Source organism: Medicago sativa, chromosome 5 (assembly GCF_051527215.1).
Source record: "Medicago sativa cultivar Bolivia chromosome 5, Bolivia_mono, whole genome shotgun sequence".
Lineage (NCBI taxonomy): Eukaryota > Viridiplantae > Streptophyta > Magnoliopsida > Fabales > Fabaceae > Medicago > Medicago sativa.
Genome location: NC_140753.1, coordinates 4,295,466 through 4,321,095, shown reverse-complemented (window position 1 = coordinate 4,321,095; position 25,630 = coordinate 4,295,466). Strand labels below are relative to the sequence as shown.

At 33.4% G+C, this 25,630-nt stretch overlaps 1 protein-coding gene, 2 long non-coding RNA genes and 3 pseudogenes across 5 annotated transcripts; all 6 read right to left on the bottom strand.

Annotated features, from left to right (window-relative positions):
* Nucleotides 1-74: 74 nt before the first annotated feature.
* Nucleotides 75-6,921, bottom strand: LOC146919309 (Pleckstrin homology (PH) domain superfamily protein). Its single transcript, XM_085712662.1, has 9 exons — nucleotides 6,688-6,921; nucleotides 5,257-5,408; nucleotides 4,884-4,971; nucleotides 3,975-4,254; nucleotides 3,348-3,407; nucleotides 1,994-2,088; nucleotides 1,782-1,907; nucleotides 1,547-1,636; nucleotides 75-570 (listed from the first exon to the last, which is right to left on the bottom strand). The coding sequence occupies exons 1-9, from the start codon at nucleotides 6,751-6,753 to the stop codon at nucleotides 448-450; spliced, it is 1,080 nt and encodes a 359-aa protein (XP_085568788.1). The 5' UTR covers nucleotides 6,754-6,921; the 3' UTR covers nucleotides 75-447.
* A 1,872-nt stretch (nucleotides 6,922-8,793) lies between these two features.
* Nucleotides 8,794-9,725, bottom strand: LOC146919308 (dehydration-responsive element-binding protein 1E pseudogene; annotated as a pseudogene). Its single transcript, XR_015011435.1, has one exon. The product of XR_015011435.1 is annotated as a dehydration-responsive element-binding protein 1E pseudogene (transcript).
* A 2,256-nt stretch (nucleotides 9,726-11,981) lies between these two features.
* LOC146919307 (dehydration-responsive element-binding protein 1E pseudogene) lies at nucleotides 11,982-13,363 on the bottom strand (annotated as a pseudogene). The gene has a single exon (XR_015011434.1). The product of XR_015011434.1 is annotated as a dehydration-responsive element-binding protein 1E pseudogene (transcript).
* Nucleotides 13,364-16,180: 2,817 nt separating this feature from the next.
* Nucleotides 16,181-19,017, bottom strand: LOC146919306 (dehydration-responsive element-binding protein 1E-like; annotated as a pseudogene).
* A 3,800-nt stretch (nucleotides 19,018-22,817) lies between these two features.
* On the bottom strand, nucleotides 22,818-23,494 carry LOC146919305 (uncharacterized). The gene is made up of 2 exons (XR_015010664.1): nucleotides 23,319-23,494; nucleotides 22,818-23,200 (listed from the first exon to the last, which is right to left on the bottom strand). It is a non-coding gene; the product is annotated as an uncharacterized LOC146919305 (long non-coding RNA).
* A 656-nt stretch (nucleotides 23,495-24,150) lies between these two features.
* Nucleotides 24,151-25,211, bottom strand: LOC146919304 (uncharacterized). The gene is made up of 2 exons (XR_015010663.1): nucleotides 24,773-25,211; nucleotides 24,151-24,670 (listed from the first exon to the last, which is right to left on the bottom strand). It is a non-coding gene; the product is annotated as an uncharacterized LOC146919304 (long non-coding RNA).
* Nucleotides 25,212-25,630: the final 419 nt, after the last annotated feature.

Below are 25,630 nucleotides of genomic sequence, written 5' to 3'. Positions count from 1 at the left end.
TAAAGAATATTTTTTGTAGAGACTAAATTAACCGACATTTTCAATTTAAGCAACAAAATCAATGCCTCGTAACATGATTTTAAAAAGTTCCAATGTATATTCACCATGGTTTTCACCATAATTTTGATGTTTTTTAAAGACACTAGATTGTCCAATTCACTCAAAATTTGCCTTGCTTACAGCATGGAAAAAGTAGAACTATTGGTCCAAGGCATAGGCAGTGCATTCATCACATTCACACCTAAGCAACATTTGCATTGATCTACGGGATTATAGATGGTACATAAGTAACAGCCTCTAAATAGGGGGTCAAACAAAGCAAAAATGACACTTTTTAAAGAAAAAATCGAATTTTGTGAAAGGGCGAAAATTGAAGGTGTATGTAGTATTCGGTAACTTTTGATTGCCCAGGTTGGCACAATAATCATAACTCTCGTTCACATACTCTCAAGATGCTGGAGCATATTCTTGAATAGTTGAAGCCAGTTTATTTCGATCATCTTCTGTTTTCATCCGGATCAAAAATGTACGTGCAACAACAATATCATCTCCACCACCATCGGCATTACCCTACAGAAATTCTCAAGTTTCACATATGTTTTCCATTGGCTATTCAATCATATAACATGCGGTAAAACTACTCAGAAAAACAAAGATACTAATATTGGACCGTTATTAAATACTATAATATATTCTGTTATCTTTCTCTTGAAGGGGAAAACCAATAGAAAAGCTAAAAATATCAATCAGCTCACGAAAAAAAGGATGCTTTTAGCTTTTTTAAGAGACTAAACTTTGGTAACATTTCAGGACAATTATTGCAAAAAATTTCATTGTTTCCTATGCAACACTTTGAAAACAGAAATAAAATAAAATAAAACAATAATAAAAGTGTTTGGATCTGCTGTGTGTTTTCTGAAATCGCAAGTTGACGCGAAAGCTACATATTGTACTTCTTTGTTTTCGGCTTTTCGTGGTGGATGACATTGGGACGTGGAAAAGTGAAGCCAGACACGGATCCAAACATGCCAACAGAATATTTTTGTACTTAAAAGGAAAATATAAACCGAAAAGGATCCTGATTTAACATGGAATAACCATCAATGAAAAACACAAATAGTTATGCAATGTGACAGGGCTGCTTCATTGACATTAAAGGATCCACATTCCCTGGAGTCAAGAAATCTTGAATAAGCCACAATGTTGCATCTTGGGCCGTTTGATCAATGACTGAACAGCTCACCTTTCAACTTGTTAAATTGGATTCAAAATATGTAGTTGAAACATGAGTTGTCAGATGATCTTTGATTAGACAGTCCGAGATGCGTGAATGCAAAAAATTCAGGATTTTACAACTACTATGACTACCTACAAGCACTGTAGTCTGCAACCTAGTCTAAACATGTCAATTTTCCTTTCAACTCTCTAAACGATCCAGGCATTAATTTTCGATAGTGGTTTTTCTAAGTTTCCCTATATGATGAAACTTTTTTTCAGTATATGCATCAAGGTATTCAGCTAAATGTGCAAGTTTTCACTTTCTTACCGCAGTATGAAATATCGCAACGAGAGAGTTCTTCTGTGGATTTGTCTTGATTCCAGGATACAACAAGGCATTGAGAAGAATTTTCCCTACCTGCCATCGGTAAATGTAAACAGAAACTGAAAAAATAAGTGAAAATCTCAATGCAAAAGCTAGAAAGCCTAGGAATTACATTCAGGTCAATTCCCTGAAGAGATACCAGTAATAGTATGTAAGAACTGAGAACGTATAAACAAACCTCATTTCGAACAACAATTGTAGGTTTAGACTCTTTGGTAGCCTTGGCGACCCCTTCTTTGCATTTAATGGACAGATTTCCCATTCCTCTATCTTTCCATACATCTTTATCTGTTGGGTCACTTGACTGAAGATACCAAGGGAACAAAATCAAGCTGAATTGAAACAAGAGCTGAAAAATAAATATGATGCCCTAATAATTAAGAAACAAACCTTCACGTAAAGCTTGCACTTCACTTCATGCACAACTGATACACCTTTCTCTTCCGACTTCTTCACTGATGGGCTACTGGGCTTCTCCTCATTTTCTGAGACCAAATAAACATCATGTTATCAACGTGAAACCTTGTGTACATAATTTGGTAATGTCATAAACAAGGCAAGCAAAGTCATTGATGGATAGCAAGATGTTAAGCTACAGTACAAGGTCACAATGAAAATCAATCATTCAGTAATGAGCTGGCCCGATTACATTCAAATGTTATAATAGTCAGACAAGCTTTTCAACAATAAAAAACCTCAAACAATGTTCTAGCATTTATCTCAAAAGTTAAAAATAGCAGCGAATAGGAAAACATTTTATAAAAACTACATAGTAGACTCTCTTATCTTCAAATTTGAAACAATCGTAATATCTGAGACTCAGCAATCAGCTTGGCATTGAAAAAGGGCAACAAGGCAATATAAAGCAACAATCAACTTGGCATAACAGCCAAAATAATTAGCCACTGAATAGTTTTTAGGGGGATACAAACTTTAAAAAACATGATAGTTTTTAGGGGGATACAAACTTTAAAAAACATGATATATTCGTGTTCTGGTCACTCAGAACCACTATTTTCTTCAATAAAGAATATTTTGACAAATTGTTCCTTTTGGGTAAAGTTAAATAAATACAACTCATGGGTGAAGGCCAGAACATCTGCTTAATAACAAACCCAATCCAGCAGTATCATAAGAAAAAAATTGAAAAAGAAATGCAGGAAGGAAAGAAAAAACATGTATTCCAGCGTCAAAGCGCTTCAAGAACGAGTTAACAGGTTATGATGGAAAGATCTGTATTTGGGTACCCAATTGATAGGGATAAATAATTGTATGCTAGGGTTCACCATCTGTTTTCTACTCGGCCATTTTAACACTCTTTTCTCCTGTTCAATCCCCACTTAGTGGGAAAAGGCTTGGTCGTGGTTGTTGTTGTTGTTGTTTCTCCCGTTAAATAGAAGTTTCTACCACTATTTAGAGGGGCAGAGGAGATTCCATGTTATGTCACAAAAGCTGCAGATTAAAAATTATGCTCTTTTCAACAAATGGTAACTTTCATCATAAGCATACAACTACGTATTTTGAATCAGATTTAACAAGTTGAAAGGTGAGCTGCTCAATCATTGTTTCAACCACGTATTTTGAATCCGATTTAACAAGTTAAAACATGAAGGAACAAAGGTTAATATACACATTCCTACAACAGCATGAAGGACCAGCAAGAGGATAGGGCTGAACTTTCACTGATCAAAAGTTAATGACATGCCAATGATAAGAGCAAGAGGTAAAAACATTGTATTCTCACCAGCATCCGCATCATCTGAAGCGTTGTGATTGGAGTTGGAGGGGGCTGAACTTTGATTTCCTAAAGCAAAATACAGAAATTTAGTAGCCAATCATAAAAGTGTCATTGGGAGGTGTCGCTCCCTCCTTTTCACAAAAAACAAATCATCAAAGTGACGTGACTTTATGCCTAAGTTCAAGGTATAGCACTAAACTGGATAAAATAAATGGCAAAATAGATTATTAAGTATGTAACTATAAGTTTGCCAACCTTTATTGCTATTATTTTACAAATTTGTATCTATACGCAATATGAAGTTCTAGACATGACATGCGGTCATGGTCATCCCTAAAGGACACCTGACACATCATAATCTCAGCATGACATAACTTCATAGCTCTAATTCATTAATAGACTCCAAAGCCAGCTTAACATAACTTCAACAGAAATCTCAACTATCGAAGATGGGTATCTGTCATCTAAACTTCAACAAAAAAAAAATTCACCAATTGATAAATATTCACAGACATAGTTTACATGTTGAATGGTGTGCATGGGGTACCACAAATGTGACCCATTTTAGAGTTACTTCAACAATTGAGAAGAAAACATATTGGGTGTATTTTAAAAAAGTCAGAAGAGACCTACCACCAAACGTAAAAAGGTTTTGATTTTGATTTTGACTGTTCGAAAATATTCCAGGGCTCCATGGACTAGCAAAACTTGTAGTAGTAGTAGTAGTAGTAGTAGTACTAACAGGAGGAGATCCAGATTTTTCTCCAAAATTTTTATTTTCTTTGATTGTTACTTCCGGCAAAAACTTTTTCCCAGCAAAAGAAGCACCTGCACCAGCACCGGCACTGGGCGTAGAATTTTCTGCCTTGGTGGCATTTGCTTTGAGCCAGTTGACAACATCACTAAATTTTTCCTGAAACAATACACATTACATGGTCAATGTTTTTAACTCTGCAGACGCACACCATTATTATTTATTAAGCATGTTAAATAAAATGTTTTTAAGAAAGAATGGGTGTGCATGCTAATACTAGCTCAAAGCATTCATGTTGTAAGAAGCCAAGGGCAAGGAGTAGAGTAACAAGCAAAAATACTCTAGTATAGTTTAGCTGCGACACCCAATGCGTTGAAGAAAAAGGAGCTAGCTAAAGTGTTCATGTTACAAGAAGGATGCGCAAAAACAGAAAGCATTTATATTTGTCCTTGTAGAAATACACAGGCACCAATTCTAGGTAAAAACATATAGAAATGATATCAATATAAGTTTATAACCGTGAATGGTTAATTTTAAAGTCGGGAGGCATGTTTTAACATTTTAACATATGTAGGTGTGAGTGTATCTGATACTGATATAGTGTGCATACATATGCTTATTTCATTGCAGCATACACAGCCACAGATTACTAGATATGGAATCAGCTTCCTGCATATGGCACCTTCCATAACATATTACTTGGGTATATATAGTAACACCGAGTAAATTAGAATTATAAGTATACAAGTATACATATGCTTAGCGCATTAAACCATGTGAAGAATTACCATAATGCCTGTAGCGTGATCTAAGTAATCTCTGACACCATCTTCCCAAAGCTCATCAGGATGGTTCTTTAATTGTGTTTGAACCCAGCTGTGAGAAAGAAACACATCATAACAATAAGAGAGGTTGTGGAATAACAATAACCAACAGAACATTCATAACCATACAAATCCAAAGTCCTTTAACCTAGATTTTAACATATCAAGACATCATGTTCTGTGAAAAGTGATAACCACTAACGAATAAGCTAAAACAAAGAATAGAACAATGAATCAAGTCTAATTATCTAGACCAAACCCTTTTCTCATTGACAGGAAAATTGAAATGCAGAAATTAAGAAAAAGAAAACTTGTTGACGTTAAATAAAAGATGAACCTTGCAAACTGGGTATTTAAAGCTCTCACATGCTGCTGGGATGACTCTGCCCGTTTCATATCCAATGAGGGTGTTGCCATCATCAGTTGTTGGGATGGTTCAGCCCTATGGACATCAAAGAGAGATCCTTCCATTATTCTTTTATTCCGAAACTGCAACACATTAAAATGGAGGGATAATAAGCTTCCAAATAAAGATAACAGTACTGATTAAGTTCAAAGACAATTTAACATACAGAGTTATTGATATTAACCATTATGCCCGTCATAAAAAAAGACATTAACCATTAAGAGCAGGCTAGCAGCTTTAGGTAAACATATTAATTGCTGAATAAGAATGACAATTCTTTCTCATCCAACATAAAATCAAAACTTGAATACAGAAGGGAATGTCAAATACAATCCTTTAGCATTGCAAGTCCTCAACCTCTAGAAAAAATATTTCACTCAGCAAAAGATGTAAACACTTAAAAGCACAAATTGTGGGACTCCTTCAACATTGGAAGTAAGATAAGCATACAATGATAAAACTTAACAAACGACAAAAACATGTTTTGAACAGAAATTACCAGTTTCAATGCCCAACACTCTCCCACAATACTGAAACTAATGATTTGCGAGGATGCTTGTAAAAAAGGTTAATAATCAAAACACGTTTAAAATATACAAAGTTCCGAGTGTATGTTTAGTTCCACTTATGGAGGAATCAAAATTGATTCTAGAGGTGTAGAATTGATTTTGACATGTTTAGTTGCTTAAGAATAGAATTGATTCTAACATAAAGCTAGAAATTGTAGTTTTTAATTCCAGAATAGATTTTTATATTCAAAGTTATTGTTCAAACCACTTTTACATGAATGTATCCAAACATAAATAACTTTCCCTTCTACTCAATTTTACAAAATAAATTCCCTCAACAACAATTTTTGTCACTGCAGAACCAAACACAAATGTAGAATTGATTTTGACATGTTTGGAAGTTCGCGAGTAAAATTGAGTTTGCTAATATGCTTCAAAAATTGATTCTAACCTTAAGCTAAAGTTCGTAGCTTTTGGCTTCTACAATCAATTTTACCTTTGAACTTAATGTTGAATCCACGTATTCATAAATATATCAAACATAAATAATTTTACATTCAGCTCATTTTTAGTCAACATAATCAATTTTACAAAATCAATTTGTGACGGTGCGCAGAACCAAACATACACTACTTAATTGCAAACAAGTAGAACTTAAAACAAGCATTTTCAGAACTCACTTAAGCACATTTAATATTGCTAACAAAATATACATAATTAAAAAAAATATATATCTTTGAGTTCTATAGCAGCTGAAATATTCTCACAGAATAAAAAAACAAAGCTAAAGTAATGAAATAAAATTGAATAAAATTAAAATTAAGTAGCTGAAGCTTGAAAACGACGAACTTACTTGCGTTTCGTTGGTATCAGCACGGTTAGGTTCCGATACAGCCAAACGCTTTGAACCTCTCATCATCGACTTTTAAAATTAGGGTTTTGTTTTGTGACAATTATTAATGGATTCGCAGATGCAGAAAATTGAACTCGATAATAACCTGAAGGAGAGTATAAAAATTGAACAAAAAAGCTGAAAGCCCCTTTTTCTGAAAAATTAAATAAGAAGGGTACTTTACAAATTATGATTAAATAAAAATATAAATATTAGTATGGTTTTTATGCCATAATGATGTAATTAGATCCGTTGGATCGGGTGGGGAATATAATTTCAATTGGAACCGTTGGATGAAGACACGATTAGGGTTACACGGGCACCGTATGCTTCACATGGAGCACGTGCTGTACTGATTATTTGTCCACGTTGATCAAATAAGGGCCACATGTCTTGTCTAAGCCCAACGGCTAATTTATCGTACATCAACTTAACTTAAGAGTGATAATTACATTCTACACCCCCCAAAACTGACTATAATCATAAAAATTCAAGTTTTAATTTTAAATATAGAATAGTAGGAGAATTTCCTTGAATTAAACAAAAATTTGAGAGTTCATGTGGGAAAAACAATCCACATATAATATAAGAGAGAAGAGAACATTAGAGAAAGAAGTATTGGAAACATAATTGAGTTAGATCAGAAAGAAAATAGTTTTCACTATATTTGGTATTAGAAATTCTTAATAGTTGTAGGTCAAAACTTTGTAAGTTACATATAGAACTTATAGCAACCAAAATGAGACTTTAGTTATGCAACATTCTGACACATTTTTTTATTAAGGAAACTTAAACTTAGGATTAAGGAATGATGTTCGATTCAAGGCAAAAACAACTTTAATGCTCAAATGACACTTACAATAGATTTGCTTTTACTTCCATCTAAGCATAAAACTATTGAGTATTGATACAAATTAGGTATAACATCATCATACGATAAAGACCAAGATCCATTGCCACCCCCTAACATCCTAGCTAATATTTCCCTTGCACCACCCTCCTAACATCCAAGATAACATCACAAATAACTTACACAATATCTAACCTATCAAAATTAACAAAATATTCTATATGTTTTTATCTAAGATCAACTGTGTATAGAAAACTTGGGGCCTTCGCCAAATTTCTAAAGAGGTTTAATATTATATTATTTATCTTAGAATGTTTTTATCCAAGAGACGTGTATTCTCTTAATCTTCTAGCATTGATTATCTTAGATAGGATTTAAAAAATTTAAAGTAAAAATGTTAAAATTTTGGGATATATTTAATAGATAGGTAAAAACGTAAATAATAGTTTTTCCAATGGCGCAGAGAAAAGTTTTTCCAATGGTACAAAGAAAAGTAAACAATACTGTAGTACAATTTTGCAATTTCAATTGGTACACAATAACTTGATAATTGCACTACATGGAACATAAAAAATAAAGGAAAATTGTATCTGTCAATTATAAAGACATGATGAAACCCAGAAAATGCATAAAATTTGACGTCCATGGTTAACGCTTCATTCAATAATCATGTATATTTGTCAAAAAAAAAATAGACTAAGAATGAAATTTCGTTGAATGATTTGAATATTTTTCTAATAGATAAATGACTAATTTGACATAAAAAGGAAGTAAATTACTTAAACTTGACTCAATATTACGTGCATGCAACTTGTCATACACAAAATTTGATTCACTTTGCGGCCGTCTTTATAGTCCTCCAAATCTCTTAACTTCCTTTCAATGTGTCAACAATAGAAAATGTGAACTACTATTCTATGCATATACTACCGCTTCTTGGTGTAGCTCATATTCACAATATTATTTACTTAACTCGAGATAGTTTCAATCAGAGCTTATTGAATTTGCTTCATTTTTCTAGACTTTGAATCCCTCGTTTCAAAGTGATTTCTTAAAATAGACATCTCTTGAACGTTTTCAATGACTTGATCATCTTAAACTCAATCATTCATATATTGTACCACTTCATAAAAGATAGAAAAGATGCACGAATTATAAATGAAATTATATTGAATATGAATTAATGTATTGTACCACTTCATAAAAGATAGAAAATATGCACGAATTATAAATGAAATTATATTGAATATGAATTAATGTTACATCAAGGGGTTACAACTTACACATCACTAACAGACTATTAACTAATTAAATATCTCTAACTACTTTGTGTACTTTGAAATATTCATTTTCAATCTAACAATTTACCAATAAAAAATAAATAAATGTGACTTCATTTCAAAACTCAACTAAAAGATAGGTTTTACAAAATCAACCACATCCAAGAAGAGTATCAAATAGAAAAGCTCCATAGTGAAACCTGAGTATCAAATATCTCCATGTCACCCCAGTTATAACTACCATAATTTGTTGGGGAAGGAGGAGCAGAACGTAGAGGCTCATTGGCAATTCTTAGAAGCAAATCATGCATGCTTTCAAATTCCGACGACACCGCCGGAACTTGTTCCTCAATGAACATACTATCCTTCTTGTCCTCAACCGCAAACATTTTAGCAGCCTCCATGGCCGCCCTCCTTATCTCCGCCGCATCATTCGACTCCGGCAACGTCAACCGCCATGCAGAGTCAGCAAAATTAAGACAAGCTGATTTTCCTTTAAGAGCAAGTGCAGCAACATCATGTGCACGTGCAGCCATTTCAGGAGTTGGATATGTTCCAAGCCAAATCCTTGACTTATTGTTTTTGTTAACGTTATTGTTAGGAACTCTCATCTCACAAACCCATTTGTTATTGTTCCTTCTTCGTACTCCTCGATACACCGGATGTCTTGTCTCCTTAAACACCCTTCTCCCTGCTCTCTTCTTTGGCAAATTAGCTGATGCCAAAATCACTTCTGAGGAACTTGTACGGTTTGGTGAACTTGTTTCTGAAGAAGAAGTGTCTGAGTACTCACCAAAAGATGACATGAAGAAATCCATTATTTGAATTTAGCTTGGGATTTTATCTAGTACTGAGGAAGTGAATGTGTGTGTGGAGTTTATATAGATTATTGATGAGGTCTCATAAAGAACAGTACCACTTATGTGACACGTGAACGCGGGGACAGTTGGATTGGATTGTCTTTAACTGGGCCAGTCTAATGGAAGCTCATTGGCCACGGCTTTCACTATACTAAGTAAGCTAGTGCTACAATTGTTAATGTTTTTGAGACAAAATAGGTGATATGGCATGTATGAGTATGATGATAGCGACAAAGGTTGATTTTGATTTCATATATGACTCCTTATTGTTGACACCTTGACTTGGTTGTTTCCCACTACCCATTCAAGCTTATGGCAAATAGTAAGTACAGAGTTCTAAAACGTGTTTCATTATCTTTATTTGGTTACAACGAGTAATCATAGTTTGCCATGCCATGCAGCACAACTTTAATGTTGTTCTAAAAATAAATGGGTCATACTAAAAATATGTGATAAAGACACTTATTAAATATTATAAGTAGAATTAATTGATAAATTTTCTAGATCAAAAAATTGATAAATTTTATATAAAAAATTGGTTTTAAGAAATTTTAATGTATTGAATAAACCATTCTAACGTTCTCAAAATAATTTTTTTTCTTTGTTCTTTTCATAATTCTCGCATTTCGTCATCAATCTTACTTCTCGCCATCGATCTTATGCAAGGTCTTACAACTCGAGAGTTTACCTCATTCCATTTTATCTAAGTAAATTCGTACGAGTTTACCTAAAATTAAAATTATATAAAATTTATTATATACATAACATATGTAAGCTAATATAAGTATTGTAAATATGTCAATAGTGCAAAATATGACTTAATTATAAATGTAAAATATACCCAACTACCATAATAAAGTGTTATGATCAACTTAGAATCAAAATACAAAATTAACTCGTAAAATCACAAATTTTGTGTGCTATTTCGTTCATTATCGAATGTTTCAGAAGAAAGAACAAGACAAGAAAGTGTTAACCGTAAAGGCAAGTCAAGTACTATGGGCCAATGGGCTTAACAAAAGAATTGAATTTTAACAGAAAATGGGCCTAGAAAATGGACCAAAACCAAAAAAGTTTTTTTTAAGCGCTAACTCGTAAACTCGAAGATTTTACTTGAGTTTGCCGAGTTTACCATGTGTTAACTCACTCAAACTCGTTAAACATTCCGATTTCAACAAAATATGATTTTAACTCCGAGTTAACACAATTTTGACACCTAAAAACCTAAACTCGTCCGAGTTTACTACTTAACAATCGATTTATGGAACACTGAATCTCGTGTCCCATGGCGAAGAAGAGAGATCTTGGAGGAAGAGGTGAGTCTTTGAGGAAGGAGAGAGATGAAGATGAGCAGTAAGAAGAGGTAGCAAAGACAGAGGAAAGGAGAAAGTTGTGGAGGAGAGAAAGAGGTAGAGGGGAGAGGATGAATAGGGGTTGGATAAGAGAGGTATTATGAGATGGTTTTGTTTTATTTTATATTTTGTTTTAGTGAAAAAAATTGTCATATTGGCAGGGGTCAAAGGGGTGGAGAGATTTCAGAGGTGTCTATTAAACATTGGTCTATATTAATGATGTGATAGAGGAGAGAGATAAAATGAAAATTTAGATGTTGAATTATGTTTTTTTAAAGATGTTGAATTATGTTAGAAAATAGAGGGTGTGCAAATATAATTGTTGAACAATGTTCTTTGGGTATCTCGAAATAGTTTCAGTGAGAACATACATGATCTAATTTTATTAGAAAGAGGGCATGTGATGAAAATCAACATGTCGAGATAAAAGGGGGTGGGGGCATGTATTTGCAACCACTCTGACGTTCAATTCATATCGAGAGGTATAGAAAGGATAAAAGTTCATTTTATATGCATACATTTCGAGTCGTTGGACGATTGATGGGAGGCCATCACAAATGTAGCACCATCAATGTCGAACTTTGTCGTTGCAGTGTTACAGAATGAAGCGACCAACTACGTTGTTGAGGCAAAGATTAATGGGATGAATCCAATACTTTTGGAATTGGTCCAATAGCATGTTCGAGTCAATGTGTTTTTGAGACAAATATGATAGAAACTTCTAATTGTTGGGAGAGTCCAAAACATTACTCAAATTGCTCTTGGTTATTCTTAACCTTGAATCACTCATTTCAAATGACGATTTAAGTAGAGTTATACTTTCTTCAAAATGCATGTCTCTTGAACGTTTTTCAAACCATTCATATTGTACAACTCTTTTAACTCCTTGCGTTAGGAAACTTATCGAGAATGAAAGATGCACCGATTATAAGAAATTATATTGAATATGACAAAAAAAAAAAAAACAGGCTTACATCAGAGAGGGTAATTATATCACTTATATAATAGATGAGTAAGTTACTCTAATTAATTTAATATCTAGCAAACTATACGAACTAATTTTATCTTTGTGCTGTTTGAAAATATTTTTAATCCAACAAATAAAAAATACGTGTGAGACTGTGAGTTGTGACTTTGTTTCAAACCTAACTAAAAAAATAATGAAGTGTGTCAAATTGAGAAGTTCCACAAAGAAACTATCTGAGTGTCAAATATCTCCATATCATTGTAGTTACTACCATTGTAATTTGTAGGGGAAGGAGGATTAGAACGTAAAGGCTCATTAGCAATACTCAAAATCAAATCATGCATGTCTTCAAATTCTGATGACACCACCGGAACCTGTGCTTCTAGCACATTCTTGGAATCTTCCATGTCCATAAATACTCCATCTTCAACGGTAACACAACACTGCTTGTCTTCAACCGCAAACAACTGAGCAGCCTCCATCGCCGCTCTCCTTATCTCCACCGTATCATTAGACTCCGGCAACGTCAACCGCCATGCAGAGTCAGCAAAATTAAGACAAGCTGATTTTCCTTTAAGAGCAAGTGCAGCAACATCATGTGCACGTGCAGCCATTTCAGGAGTTGGATATGTTCCAAGCCAAATCCTTGACTTATTGTTTTTGTTAACGTTATTGTTAGGAGGAACTCTCATCTCACAAACCCACTTGTTATTGTTCCTTCTTCGTACTCCTCGATACACTGGATGCCTTGTCTCCTTAAACACTCTTCTCCCTGCTCTCTTCTTTGGTTGTGCAGATGCCAAAATCACTTCGGAGGAACTTGTACGGTTTGGTGAACTTGTTTCTGAAGAAGAAGAAGAATCTGAATAGTCGCCAAAAGATGAAAGGAAAATATTCATGAGAATCTAAGTTGGTTAATTATGTGATTGAATTGAATTGGCTTAGGAAGTGAGTAACTGAGTGAGTGTGTGTGGAGTTTATATATAGCTAATGGGTGAAGTGTAACAGAACAGGACCACGTATGTGACACGCGACTTGAACACGGGGACAGTTGGATTTTGATTGAGTCTAAGTGAGCCTGTGTAAAGAAACACAAGGGCCACGCCTTTCACTACTGCTAAGGTACTACAATTGTTTACTTTTATTTTATGGGACAGCATATACTATAGATGACATATGATAGGGACAAAGGTTGATTTGGATTTCATATGACTCCTTATTGTTGTTGACACCTTGACTTGGGTGTTTCCCACTACCCATTCAAGCTTATGGCAAGTTGGCAACTAGGAAAAAGAACTTCTATAAAACGTGCTTTATCCTTCTTATTTGGTTACCAATTGAAATATGAATAATCTTTGTTTGAAAATAAATTTCTCGTTTTTCATATGATCTTTCTCAGAATATTATACTGCATTTTTTTTTCTTCATATAGAAACATCTTTAATTAATTTACATTTTGTGCCTAAAATGTTTTTTTTATTAGTACACACAATTTCACTCAAACCATAAGAATATATTCTATTACGACATAGAATTGGTACGATAAGAAGAGTAACATAACCACGATGAGCAATGATATATCTCTAGAAAAATAACATCAAGAATTCTTCAAGAATAAAGAGCAGTCAATCACAATGCACTATTTGCCACAATCCAAGGAGGTATGACTGAAAAATAGGAAGTGAACAAATAAATCATGCAATTAAAACTTGCCAACTGTGTCTTGAAAAATTCTTGATGCTATTTTTCTAGATGAATAACATTTTCCAACCACGATTCTATTAATTAAGGGATTATTGAATCGGTGGCAATATAGGTGTCACAAGTGGTAAACGTTTGACTTTATAACCTCAAATATATGAGTCAAATTTCACTTGAGACAGTTGTAAATTAGTCATCAATATCACCGTTATTAATAATATTTTTCTCTATCTTTTTTTTTAATAAAAAAACTAGGTGGCAAGGGCGATGGAGTAAGAACCAATCACTTTATATATGAAATATATAGTACAAGTTATGTAACAAATTTAATTCAACACTTACTACCTCCAACTATTGTGGCCAAAGTGTCTATGTACTTTTGTGTTTGAAACCATCTTGGCAGCTGAGAATGATTTGAATGTATTGATATCGACTATCTTCAATTTTGGCTCATCATACATTCAGTTGCCTTTAACTTGGCTTAGCCTAAATTCAGTTGTAAGCTATTTTTCGGCCAACAACATTGAATATTTTTAGATGTGAACTTACTTAACGTAATTAACCATAACGTGACTTTAAGTACAAAACTTTTTTTGAATAATTTAAGTACAAAACTTGAATACTTTATGTATAAAGTTTTTTTTGAAGGAACTTATGTATAAAGTTTAGAACTACACTAAACATATACTATAGGTAAAACATATATAATAAATGTCCTACTATACGTATGCAGCTTGTTCTTACTAAGGTTGACTCACTATAATAGATGCCTCTAATCCTCCAAATATTTTCATGTAACTTCCTTTAGATATGTAGTATCAAAGGAAACGTGTGAACTATATTTTGCGTACTTGTTCTAGCCGCCAGAGTGTTCTTTGCTTATTATCTCGAAATAGTTTTAGCTAAAACTTCCTCAAATTGTTCTTGGTTTTTTTGGACCTTCAATCACACATTTCAAGTGATAATATGGACCATCTTTCCTCAAAATAAACGACTAACTTTTCAATAACTTAATCGTCTTACACTTAACCATTCATATTGGCAAAATCTGAGATGTGATGAACAAGACCGAACTCAAAGTAGAAGTCAACCATTTACGGGTCTGTTTGGTAAGACAGCTCAATGAGCTTATAGCTTATAGTTTATAAGCTCGTCTGACAAAAAAAACTCTGTTTGGTAATGCTTTTACACCATGAGCTTATAGCTTATTTCACGAGCTTATAAGCTATTTTTCAGAAGCTATTCCAAGTAGCTTTTAGCTTATAGCTTATCATTATTTTTTCCAATTTTACCCTTATTATTTAATCTAAAATCCTGTTTTACCTTTTATAATTTCAAGTAAAATATATATGTTTTTAATGCAGGCAAATTTAAGAGCTACTTTTTTTTTGGTTCCGTTAAATTCTTTGCCTTTTATATAAACTTGTCTCACGTCTAGTTTTAATTTTTTTAAAGACTCGCGTTTAGTTTTATTGTTTCGTCTTTTTTTTGTTTTGTTTACAAAGATGTAAATTTTTTATTGTTACGTCTAAACATTATAACATTATATTTTTTTTATATTTTATCATTATGTTTATTTTATTTTTTCTATAAAGTATACTGGAATGAAATAAACACCGAATATAAAATAAAGATATATTAACTATTATATAAAAGATATATTAAATAAATTTAAATTACCAAAATTTTAAATACTTTAATATTAATGGATGTTAATTTTATTATAAATTTAAAATGTCCTTTTATGTCATTTTATACTTATCAGCTAATTGAACCACTAATTTTACCAAACACTTTAAATAGTTTATCAGCTATAAGTCATCGGTCATCAGCTATCCGCTATTTTTACCAAACAGAGTCTAAAGGTTGTCAATCGACAACTGTGAGTCCACCGAAAAATGGAAGAATTCAACGATGAATGATATTTTGACAACCAATTTTCAACAACTTTTAGTGACAACCTTTTTTCTCTCTTTTTATTGGACAATAACAATTAGAGTATGAGAGAGAGTTGTCACAAAAGTTGTTAAAAAATGGATGTTCAAATATCATTTCTCGAATTCGACAAGCAACATATGTTCAACAAAATAAATTCGTCTTTGGCATAAAAAAATTATGTATTAATTTCGGCATTATATTTTGTCGAGGACTAAATTGTACTGTTAAAAAATTGTGAAAGACTAAATTAAATCTTTACACTTAAAATATCATAAACATTACTACTCTTCGAATTTCTAGTGTTACAAAACTTGATAGAGGTCATGAAAGATAGGAAAGATACAAATGAAACTTTCACAATTTGAGAAATGTAAAGTTGTATTGAATATGAGAAATGTAGTTTAACTCAAGAGATTACATCACTTACATATATAAAGATCAAGTGAGTAACTAACTAATAAGTAACCACTAACTAGTTATATCTCTTATCTAATAGGTGGTTCAAGTTTTATGTTCAATCCAACAAACTATGTTTATGTGCGACTTCAATATTATTTCAAACTGAACTAAAAAAAAAAGTAAGTTTTACAAAATCAATCGCATCCAAAAAGAGTGCAGTGTGCTTGGGTTTCAAGTAGAGAAGTTCCAGAGTGAAACTAATTGACTGTCAAATATCTCCATGCATGTCACCCCAGTTACTACCATAGTTTGTCGGGGAAGGAGGAGCTGAACGTAAAGGTTCATTGGCAATTCTTAGAAGCAAATCATGCATGTCTTCAAATTCCGACAACACCACCGGAACTTGTTCCTCAATGAAGATACTATCCTTCTTGTCCTCAACGGCAAACATTTTAGCAGCCTCCAGGGACGGATCCAGAAATATTGTTAAGTGGGGGCAAAATCATATACTAATTTTTTTTTTGATAAAATCATATACTATAATAGTTTACATTAAAAAATCTACTAATACATAAGTGATATTATTGACTTCATATTTTAAAACTATTGTTTATTTATCATTTTGAGTATTGTTGAATATATTTTTATATGTACGTCAACAATCAATTATTCAATAATATTATCTTTCATACTGTTGCATGTTAATTTCTTCACAAAAACAATTATTTAGTAATATTTTGTGGGGGCAAAACTTATTTTTAATGGTAAAAAGGTAAAATTACTTAACAAATTTGTGTAAAAGTAATAGAGTATGTGGGGTCAAGTGCCCCCAATTAAGCCTTCTTGTATCCGTGCCTGGCAGCCTCCATGGCCGCCCTCCTTATCTCCGCCTCATCATTCGACTCTGGCAACCTCAACCGCCATGCAGAATCAGCAAAATTAAGACAGACTGATTTCCCCTTAAGAGCAAGTGCAGCAACGTCATGTGCACGTGCAACCATTTCAAGAGTTGGATATGTTTCAAGCCAAATCCTTGACTTATTGTTTTTGTTAACCTTAATATTAGGAACTCTCATCTCACAAACCCACTTGTTATTGTTCCTACCAGGGGCGGATCCAGCCCTATGTGAGGGTGTGCACCTGCACACCCTGAATTTCCAGAAATTACACCAGTAATCTATGTCTGTATGCTTTTTGCACACCCTGAGATTTTTCTTTAGCATCCTGACCCAGAGACTGAGAGAAGAGAGTTCATTTGCAGTTACAGAGAAGAAAGCAAACTAAAATATAAAGAAATGGTTGTTGTGCAACGGCAGGAAAACGAGAACGGCATAGGCTGAAGAACAAGAAATGGGTGGCGGCCACTCAAAGTTCTACAAGCTTGCATTATTTAGAATTTTCTATAACCCATTTTGTCATGGGCTCTTTACTATATGGTCAAGTTAATCAGTGGCCCAATTTCGTTTAAAATGTTTAAGTTAATTTAGATTAGATAGGAGTAGACAATTGGTTTGACATATTTGGTCAAGTTAATTTAGATAGGAGACAATGGTTTTTATTGATATAAACAATGTTATATATATAATTATACAAACCTTATAAAAAAATAATATAACCTCAAAGGATAATGTTCTAATTTTACCAGAGACAGTTGTAAAATGTTCATGGGATAGGATCAAATGACACCATGGTGTCAAATTTAATTTGACACCAAATCATAACCATTAATTCAACTTTAATCCGACGACTATCATCAATTCATTAAATGCTCACATGCTTGATCAAATGATTCAAATTTTAATTTTAGAAACAATTTTTCTTTCTTTTCTTGAATTAATTATTTACAAAAAATTCTCTGATGGTATTATTATGGTTTCTTTACACTATTCACTGTTGTCCTTTTTTTTAGAAACATTTTTTATTTTTATTTTTCTTAGATGAACCCAAAAAAAAAAAAATTAGAAACGTTTTTTATTTTTATTTTTCCTAGATGAACCTAAAAAAAATTGATTGATAAAGAGCACCATGGATAATTATTGAACGATTGCACCAAAAAATTAAAAAGAACATATGCTATTAAGCGAAAGCAAAACACAAATGCTAGAACACCCAATGCAAGAATATTAGCAGCTTGAACTCAAGAATGACATCATCCAACAAATGAAAGAGTAGCCAATACAAAGATGATCGAACAAAGATTAGTAAAAAATAAAATCTCAACAAAAAAAAATAGTAGGGAGAGATCAAATGGCAATCATCTACCTATTGATGCAAAATATAATGAAAACGGTAATTAACCAAGAAAAGAAAGAATAAATTATTTCTAAAATTAAAATTTAGATCATTTGTTTAAGCATGTGAGCATTTAATGACTTGATAAGAGACGTCGGATTAAAGTGGATTAATGGTTAGGATTTGGTGTCAAATTTAATTTGACACCTTGGTGTCATTTGATCCTATCCCAATGTTCATTATTATTACTATTTTTTATAAAGTATTGTTTAGTGGCATCATTAAAATTTTTTTGCTAATAGTTACCATTACTAATAATAATTTTTCATTTCCTAATTTTATTTTTTAAAAGTTGATTTTATCGATTTTAAAATATAAATTGCGTAAAATTTAATTATAAAGTGTGTTTGCAATTTATATAGTTAGATTACATAAAAAAATTATGTTTGATATTGCAAAGAAAATAATAGTAAATTATTAAGGTGAGATAGTCTGCACCCCCTGGTCCAGGGTCCTGGATACGCCACTGGTTCCTACGTCATACTCCTCGGTACACAGGATGTCTTGTCTCCTTGAACACTCTTCTCCCTGCTCTCTTCTTTGGTCTAGCAGAAGCCAAAATGACTTCCGAGGAACTTGTACGGTTTGATGAACTTGTTTCTGATGAAGAAGTGTCTGAGTAATCACTAAATGATGACATGAAGAAATCCATTAGATAAATTAGGCATGGCAACAAAACTCATACTCGTGGTTACCCGCCCGAACCAAACCCATTTTGACGGGTTTTCCCCGTTTTGACTGGGTTTGGGTATGGGTATGGGTTTTCCCTGATTTCAAAACACAGGTACGAGACGGGTAACGGGTATATAGGTACCCACCCCGAACCCATACCCAAACCCGTCCCAAATGTAAAAAATTAGTTTATGTTGATATGTCATGTTATTTTGTTTGATAATTGTCATGTTAATTAAAACTACCATTGATATTTAAAGGATCAACTAAATCATTCCGTCTAACAAATGTTAAAGTGAATGTATTGTTAGATAATGTATTACAACGTTGCTATTGGGGATGCAAAAAAACTTCTATTTTTTATTAAAAAAATTATTCAATGCGGGGACGGGGATGGGGCTGGGATACCCGAACCCGCCGGGGACGGGGATGAGATTCAATTTCCAATCCCCGTTGGGTATGAGTAGGGTAACGGGTAAGTATTTAAGAATCGGGTATGGGGACGGGGAAGGTAAAACCCGTCCCCACCCCGCCCCATTGCCATGCCTAAGATAAATAGGTTGTTTTTTTGGTTGAATTGAATTAGCTGAGGAATTTGATCGGTAGCTAGCTACTCATGGAAGTGAGGTTGTGTGTGGAGTTTATATAGCTTACCGGTGAGATGGCATAGAACAGTACCATGTATGTGACACGCGAACGCAGGGACAGTTGGATTGGACTATCTTTAAGTGGGCCAATCTAATGGTCAATGGATACCCACTGGCCACGGCTTTTACTATACTCCCTCCGTCCCGGAATATCTGACTCATATTTACTAAAAAAAATGTCCCAAAATAACTGAGGCATTTCAATTTTCAATACAACTTTCATCATTCCCAATACAATATAACTCTAATTAATAATACTTTCATCATTCTCAATTCAATATATTTCACTTTCCTCTTTATTTATACATTTTTCTTAATCTGTGTGAAAAATCAAACTGGCTCAGATATTCCGAGACGGATGGAGTACTAAGGAAGCTATGATATCGACATCTATGATGATAGCGACAAGGTTGATTCTGACTTTATATGACTCCTTATTGTTGACACCTTGACTTGGTTGTTTCCCACTACCCATTCAAGCTTACTGACCACGTGCTTTATTATCTTTATTTGGTTACATCGAAGAATCATTATTTGCCATGCCATGCCATGCAGCACAACTCTAAGTCTCTAACGTTGTTCTAAACCTCTCCTTCTTATTGTAATATCTTATTCTAAAATAAATGCGCCATGTTATGGAGACATTCTTTTATGATTACAAGATCAAATCAAAAGTATTTGGACACATATAAAAAGATTATTCTTAAAATATTCAATTTTTTTTTATCAATTTCCTCTCTATTATTAAAAAAACTAGATCATCTACCCGTGCTGCCGCACGGGTCATAAATATAATAAAAAAATATACAAAGCAATAATCTTTCGCGTGAAAAATATCTAATATTTTTCACCCCGAACCCATACCCAAACCCGTCCCAAATGTAAAAAATTAGTTTATGTTGATATGTCATGTTATTTTGTTTGATAATTGTCATGTTAATTAAAACTACCATTGATATTTAAAGGATCAACTAAATCATTCCGTCTAACAAATGTTAAAGTGAATGTATTGTTAGATAATGTATTACAACGTTGCTATTGGGGATGCAAAAAAACTTCTATTTTTTATTAAAAAAATTATTCAATGCGGGGACGGGGATGGGGCTGGGATACCCGAACCCGCCGGGGACGGGGATGAGATTCAATTTCCAATCCCCGTTGGGTATGAGTAGGGTAACGGGTAAGTATTTAAGAATCGGGTATGGGGACGGGGAAGGTAAAACCCGTCCCCACCCCGCCCCATTGCCATGCCTAAGATAAATAGGTTGTTTTTTTGGTTGAATTGAATTAGCTGAGGAATTTGATCGGTAGCTAGCTACTCATGGAAGTGAGGTTGTGTGTGGAGTTTATATAGCTTACCGGTGAGATGGCATAGAACAGTACCATGTATGTGACACGCGAACGCAGGGACAGTTGGATTGGACTATCTTTAAGTGGGCCAATCTAATGGTCAATGGATACCCACTGGCCACGGCTTTTACTATACTCCCTCCGTCCCGGAATATCTGACTCATATTTACTAAAAAAAATGTCCCAAAATAACTGAGGCATTTCAATTTTCAATACAACTTTCATCATTCCCAATACAATATAACTCTAATTAATAATACTTTCATCATTCTCAATTCAATATATTTCACTTTCCTCTTTATTTATACATTTTTCTTAATCTGTGTGAAAAATCAAACTGGCTCAGATATTCCGAGACGGATGGAGTACTAAGGAAGCTATGATATCGACATCTATGATGATAGCGACAAGGTTGATTCTGACTTTATATGACTCCTTATTGTTGACACCTTGACTTGGTTGTTTCCCACTACCCATTCAAGCTTACTGACCACGTGCTTTATTATCTTTATTTGGTTACATCGAAGAATCATTATTTGCCATGCCATGCCATGCAGCACAACTCTAAGTCTCTAACGTTGTTCTAAACCTCTCCTTCTTATTGTAATATCTTATTCTAAAATAAATGCGCCATGTTATGGAGACATTCTTTTATGATTACAAGATCAAATCAAAAGTATTTGGACACATATAAAAAGATTATTCTTAAAATATTCAATTTTTTTTTATCAATTTCCTCTCTATTATTAAAAAAACTAGATCATCTACCCGTGCTGCCGCACGGGTCATAAATATAATAAAAAAATATACAAAGCAATAATCTTTCGCGTGAAAAATATCTAATAATAGGTACGTATGAAAGTCAAATATTATATGGTCACCTTACGTTGGATATTTACACGTTTTCAAAAACCTCTTTGTACGCTACATTTAACGTCATATTGATGCAATCACCATTTTCATGACCATTTTCAACATAATTCTTATGCCATCTCTTGACGTAACTCTTGAGATTGCAACATATAGCTGACCATGATATATCAGTCAGCTATATTGCTTCCCTCATTGTTCAATGACACATGAGAACGCGGCATTGTAGGATAATCTTTTTACATATTTTTATCATGTGCTTGCAGTAACTTTTCAATCGCAGCCAACGCATAACTTTTCGATTGATCTTCCTCTAGCACTAAATCTGCAATTAGGTAACTTTAAGTACTGCATAAGTAATTGAATTAATATATAGGTCAGCAACATTGTAAAAGATCAATTGGAAAAGTAACACATGAATTCTGTTTGCAAAAGGGTCGTCCACATTATTATATTTCAAAATGATGCCTAATATTTACAATGTTAATCAGGTATGTGGCTGAATCTATTACAAAATTCATTAACGATATTAGCAGCTTAATGTCATAATCATCCTTGCAATTGCCACCAAAAGTAAAACTTTGATTAAAATGCTGGTTTAGTGCTAACGGAAGGGACCAAGTTGACACAGTCCAAGTTGACACCAGAAGTAAATTTCTTTGTAGTCTTTTAGGTGAATTATTGATAAGAACTAACAGTTACTTTCAAAATAGAAGAGGAGAGAGTCATAGTTCAGAATCTAACATAAGAGATTGAGAATAATTTATGGACAGCATAATACTATTGATTATATATATATATATATATATATATATATATATATATATATATATATATATATATATATATATATATACCCGAAGGGCCATACAGGATATGATTATAAATTCAAGATCAAATTGAAGGTTACATCTTTTTAATTTACGTGATTTTTTTATTTAAGTTTATGTAGCACGATATGTGATCTTGTTCAATTAACTGTCTTAAATAATTGATGAGTTTGTTCAAATATTGGATGTACATACATATTACAGCTCTCTATTTTTTTAACCTTAAATATTGCAGTGAATCTAAATACAATATTGAACAAATTGTCATGCTTATGAATAAGAACACGTTTTCCCCCGTTTTGGTGCACCAATCCTCACGCCAACCCCTTCACGCACACGACGACTATCTTGAAAAGCATGTTCGGGCAACAAACGAAGGTGTTAGTGCATTTCCATAAATGTCCAGTATCATCGGTGAGAAAGAATTCCTTCATATCCTTTGAAAGGAATGATCATATGTGAAAATCTACATTTAAAATACCAAATATAATGGCTTTAGAATAATTTAAAGGTTCATCAAACAACTTAATAGTTAGAAGTAAGCTATATTTAAAAAAGAAAAAAAAAATAAAACACAGACGTACCAGAAAACCCGAAAGTACATCATCTTTAGTCAAAAACTTTGCAGTGCTGTATCGGAAGTAACCGACCTCATGTGAGTAAGGCAGAGAAGGAGTTTGAAATACAAACCCCTTTGACATTTGTTCCGGAAACATGTAACGGTTCAGTTTTATGCAGAATGGAGTGTCTGGAGATGGGTAGGTTATCTCTTCACAATAACGATCTTTTATCTAAATAACAAACTTGCATGGATGAACATTTATCAAAGTTACGGCAACACCGTGCTTCAGTCCATAGATTTAATTGAGATAACCTGGCATATCAATGGACAAACATTCCAAAATCAAAATTACGTCACCGTAGCATAACAAATATAGCACATTTAAAACTGAGCATTTTATTCAAAGACATGATTTCAATAATGTAACTTTATCTGAGCAGCTTATTCAAAGACAGGATTTCAATATTGTACAAGGGGTTTAGCAGAATGGATTAGCAGCAACTAATTGTGATGCTATTCTGTCTTCTAACAATTGTTTTAAGTAAAAATGCATTTTTTTAAACAAAAAATAGATTCAGACCCAAAGTCATTCAGTATTCATATTTGGTTCAAATACAGAGTGAACACCCATTTAATTATGATGACAATTATATTCAGTTTTGAATTGTAGAACTGACATACTACTTTCCAACCTACCATGCTAAAGTGCCGCATTTTAAAAAATATAATGCACACCATCTGAAAAATACGCGTATTATTTCCTCCCAACTTAAGATATTAGGCACACCATTAATTTATCGAAAATAAGCTAACCATGTCTGTAATAAAAAAAGGCATAAAAGAGGCAAATAATATAAGACCAAACAGCAAACATGTTTATCATAAACCGCATATATTACATAGCTTAGGCCACGGCCAAATCAAACACTTCGTTAAAATAAAGGGAAAAATTCAAACGGCATCAAAAAACAACTGATAAAGCATTTCCAGAACGCCATAGGAGCATCAAGTTGGAGCAACATTCACAATTACAAAATAAAAATTAGACTAATCCACCACAAAAACTTAAAACTAACAGCTCTTTTCCAACCCCTAATTCCATCACCATAGCATCATATCCTAAGCGCGAATCACTTTGAAATGAAGAGTCTCATTTCTCCCGGCGTCCGGTGCACCAACCATGATACACAATCCTTGACAAAACCTTCGTGCTAGTGTCATTCCCTTCCAACCACCACCAATTTTGAAATGAGCATATAGGCGTGTTCAAAAAACAACTGTGCAAAACTATATGTTACCATAGTCGTCAACCAACTTCAAAGATTTAGTCCTCCTATCTAACGCCATCTCACAAAAACATGTGTAAGCAAGTTCCTGGAATTATACCAACATGTTATTAGGTGAAAACGTCCATATAAACATAAAAATTAGTCACAAACAGCGATCAATAAAATCTACACAATATAAATAACTTACCAACCAGCCAGAATCTATCTCTTCAGAAGTAAGTTTCTTCTCGTAGGAAAACTCGAAACACGTCTCATCATGTGTGAAAGGAGTTGGGGCGACATTGAAAGCATGGAAAGAAATAGCTTCTTTTTCAATCTCAAACTTAACAGGTGGGTTAAACTTTGGATTTGACTTCATTGAAGAGCTTGAACACCGAGGTTGGCCATCACAACAGGTTTGGTGTAACCTTATTCTGCATGAGGAAGAAGGTGAATAGTACGTGTATATATAGGCAGAAAGAGGTAAGCCATACAGCCACACTTTGTGGGGAATACACACACATTCAATTAGAGAAATGGGGTAATTTGAAATTCAAATTATTCTTGTGAGTTGTGCGAGACAGTATAGGGTTAAGTGAATTCACACTAAATAGGGTTAAAGAGGTTTGGTGCCATTCCAATTCTATCATTGGTAATACAGCCGCACACCATTAATTAAATGCAGTATTGGAGCCCACAATTAAGGAGATCTATGGCTAATAAGCACTGGCGCCATATGCTTGATGTTTTAGGTCCTTAAATGCTACTTGTGATATGTGCTCATCATCTTGATTGAAGATCAACGGCTGAAATTGGGTTTGCCAAAGTAAATTAAACCTAATTAGGTGGTCCCATAATTAATTAGTGTTTTGGCGCCTTTGAGATTAGGATTAGGGTTGTGCAATTAGGCTAACAATGTATGTTAGGATTAGATATAAGTAAGATATTTCTTTATGTGTGTGTGACCTAACACTATTTTTTTGATCTTGTGATCATATTAGAATTCCTCCTAAAATGTGTCTACTAAAATGTCGCATGATCATATTGTTAAAGATTTAAAAATAAA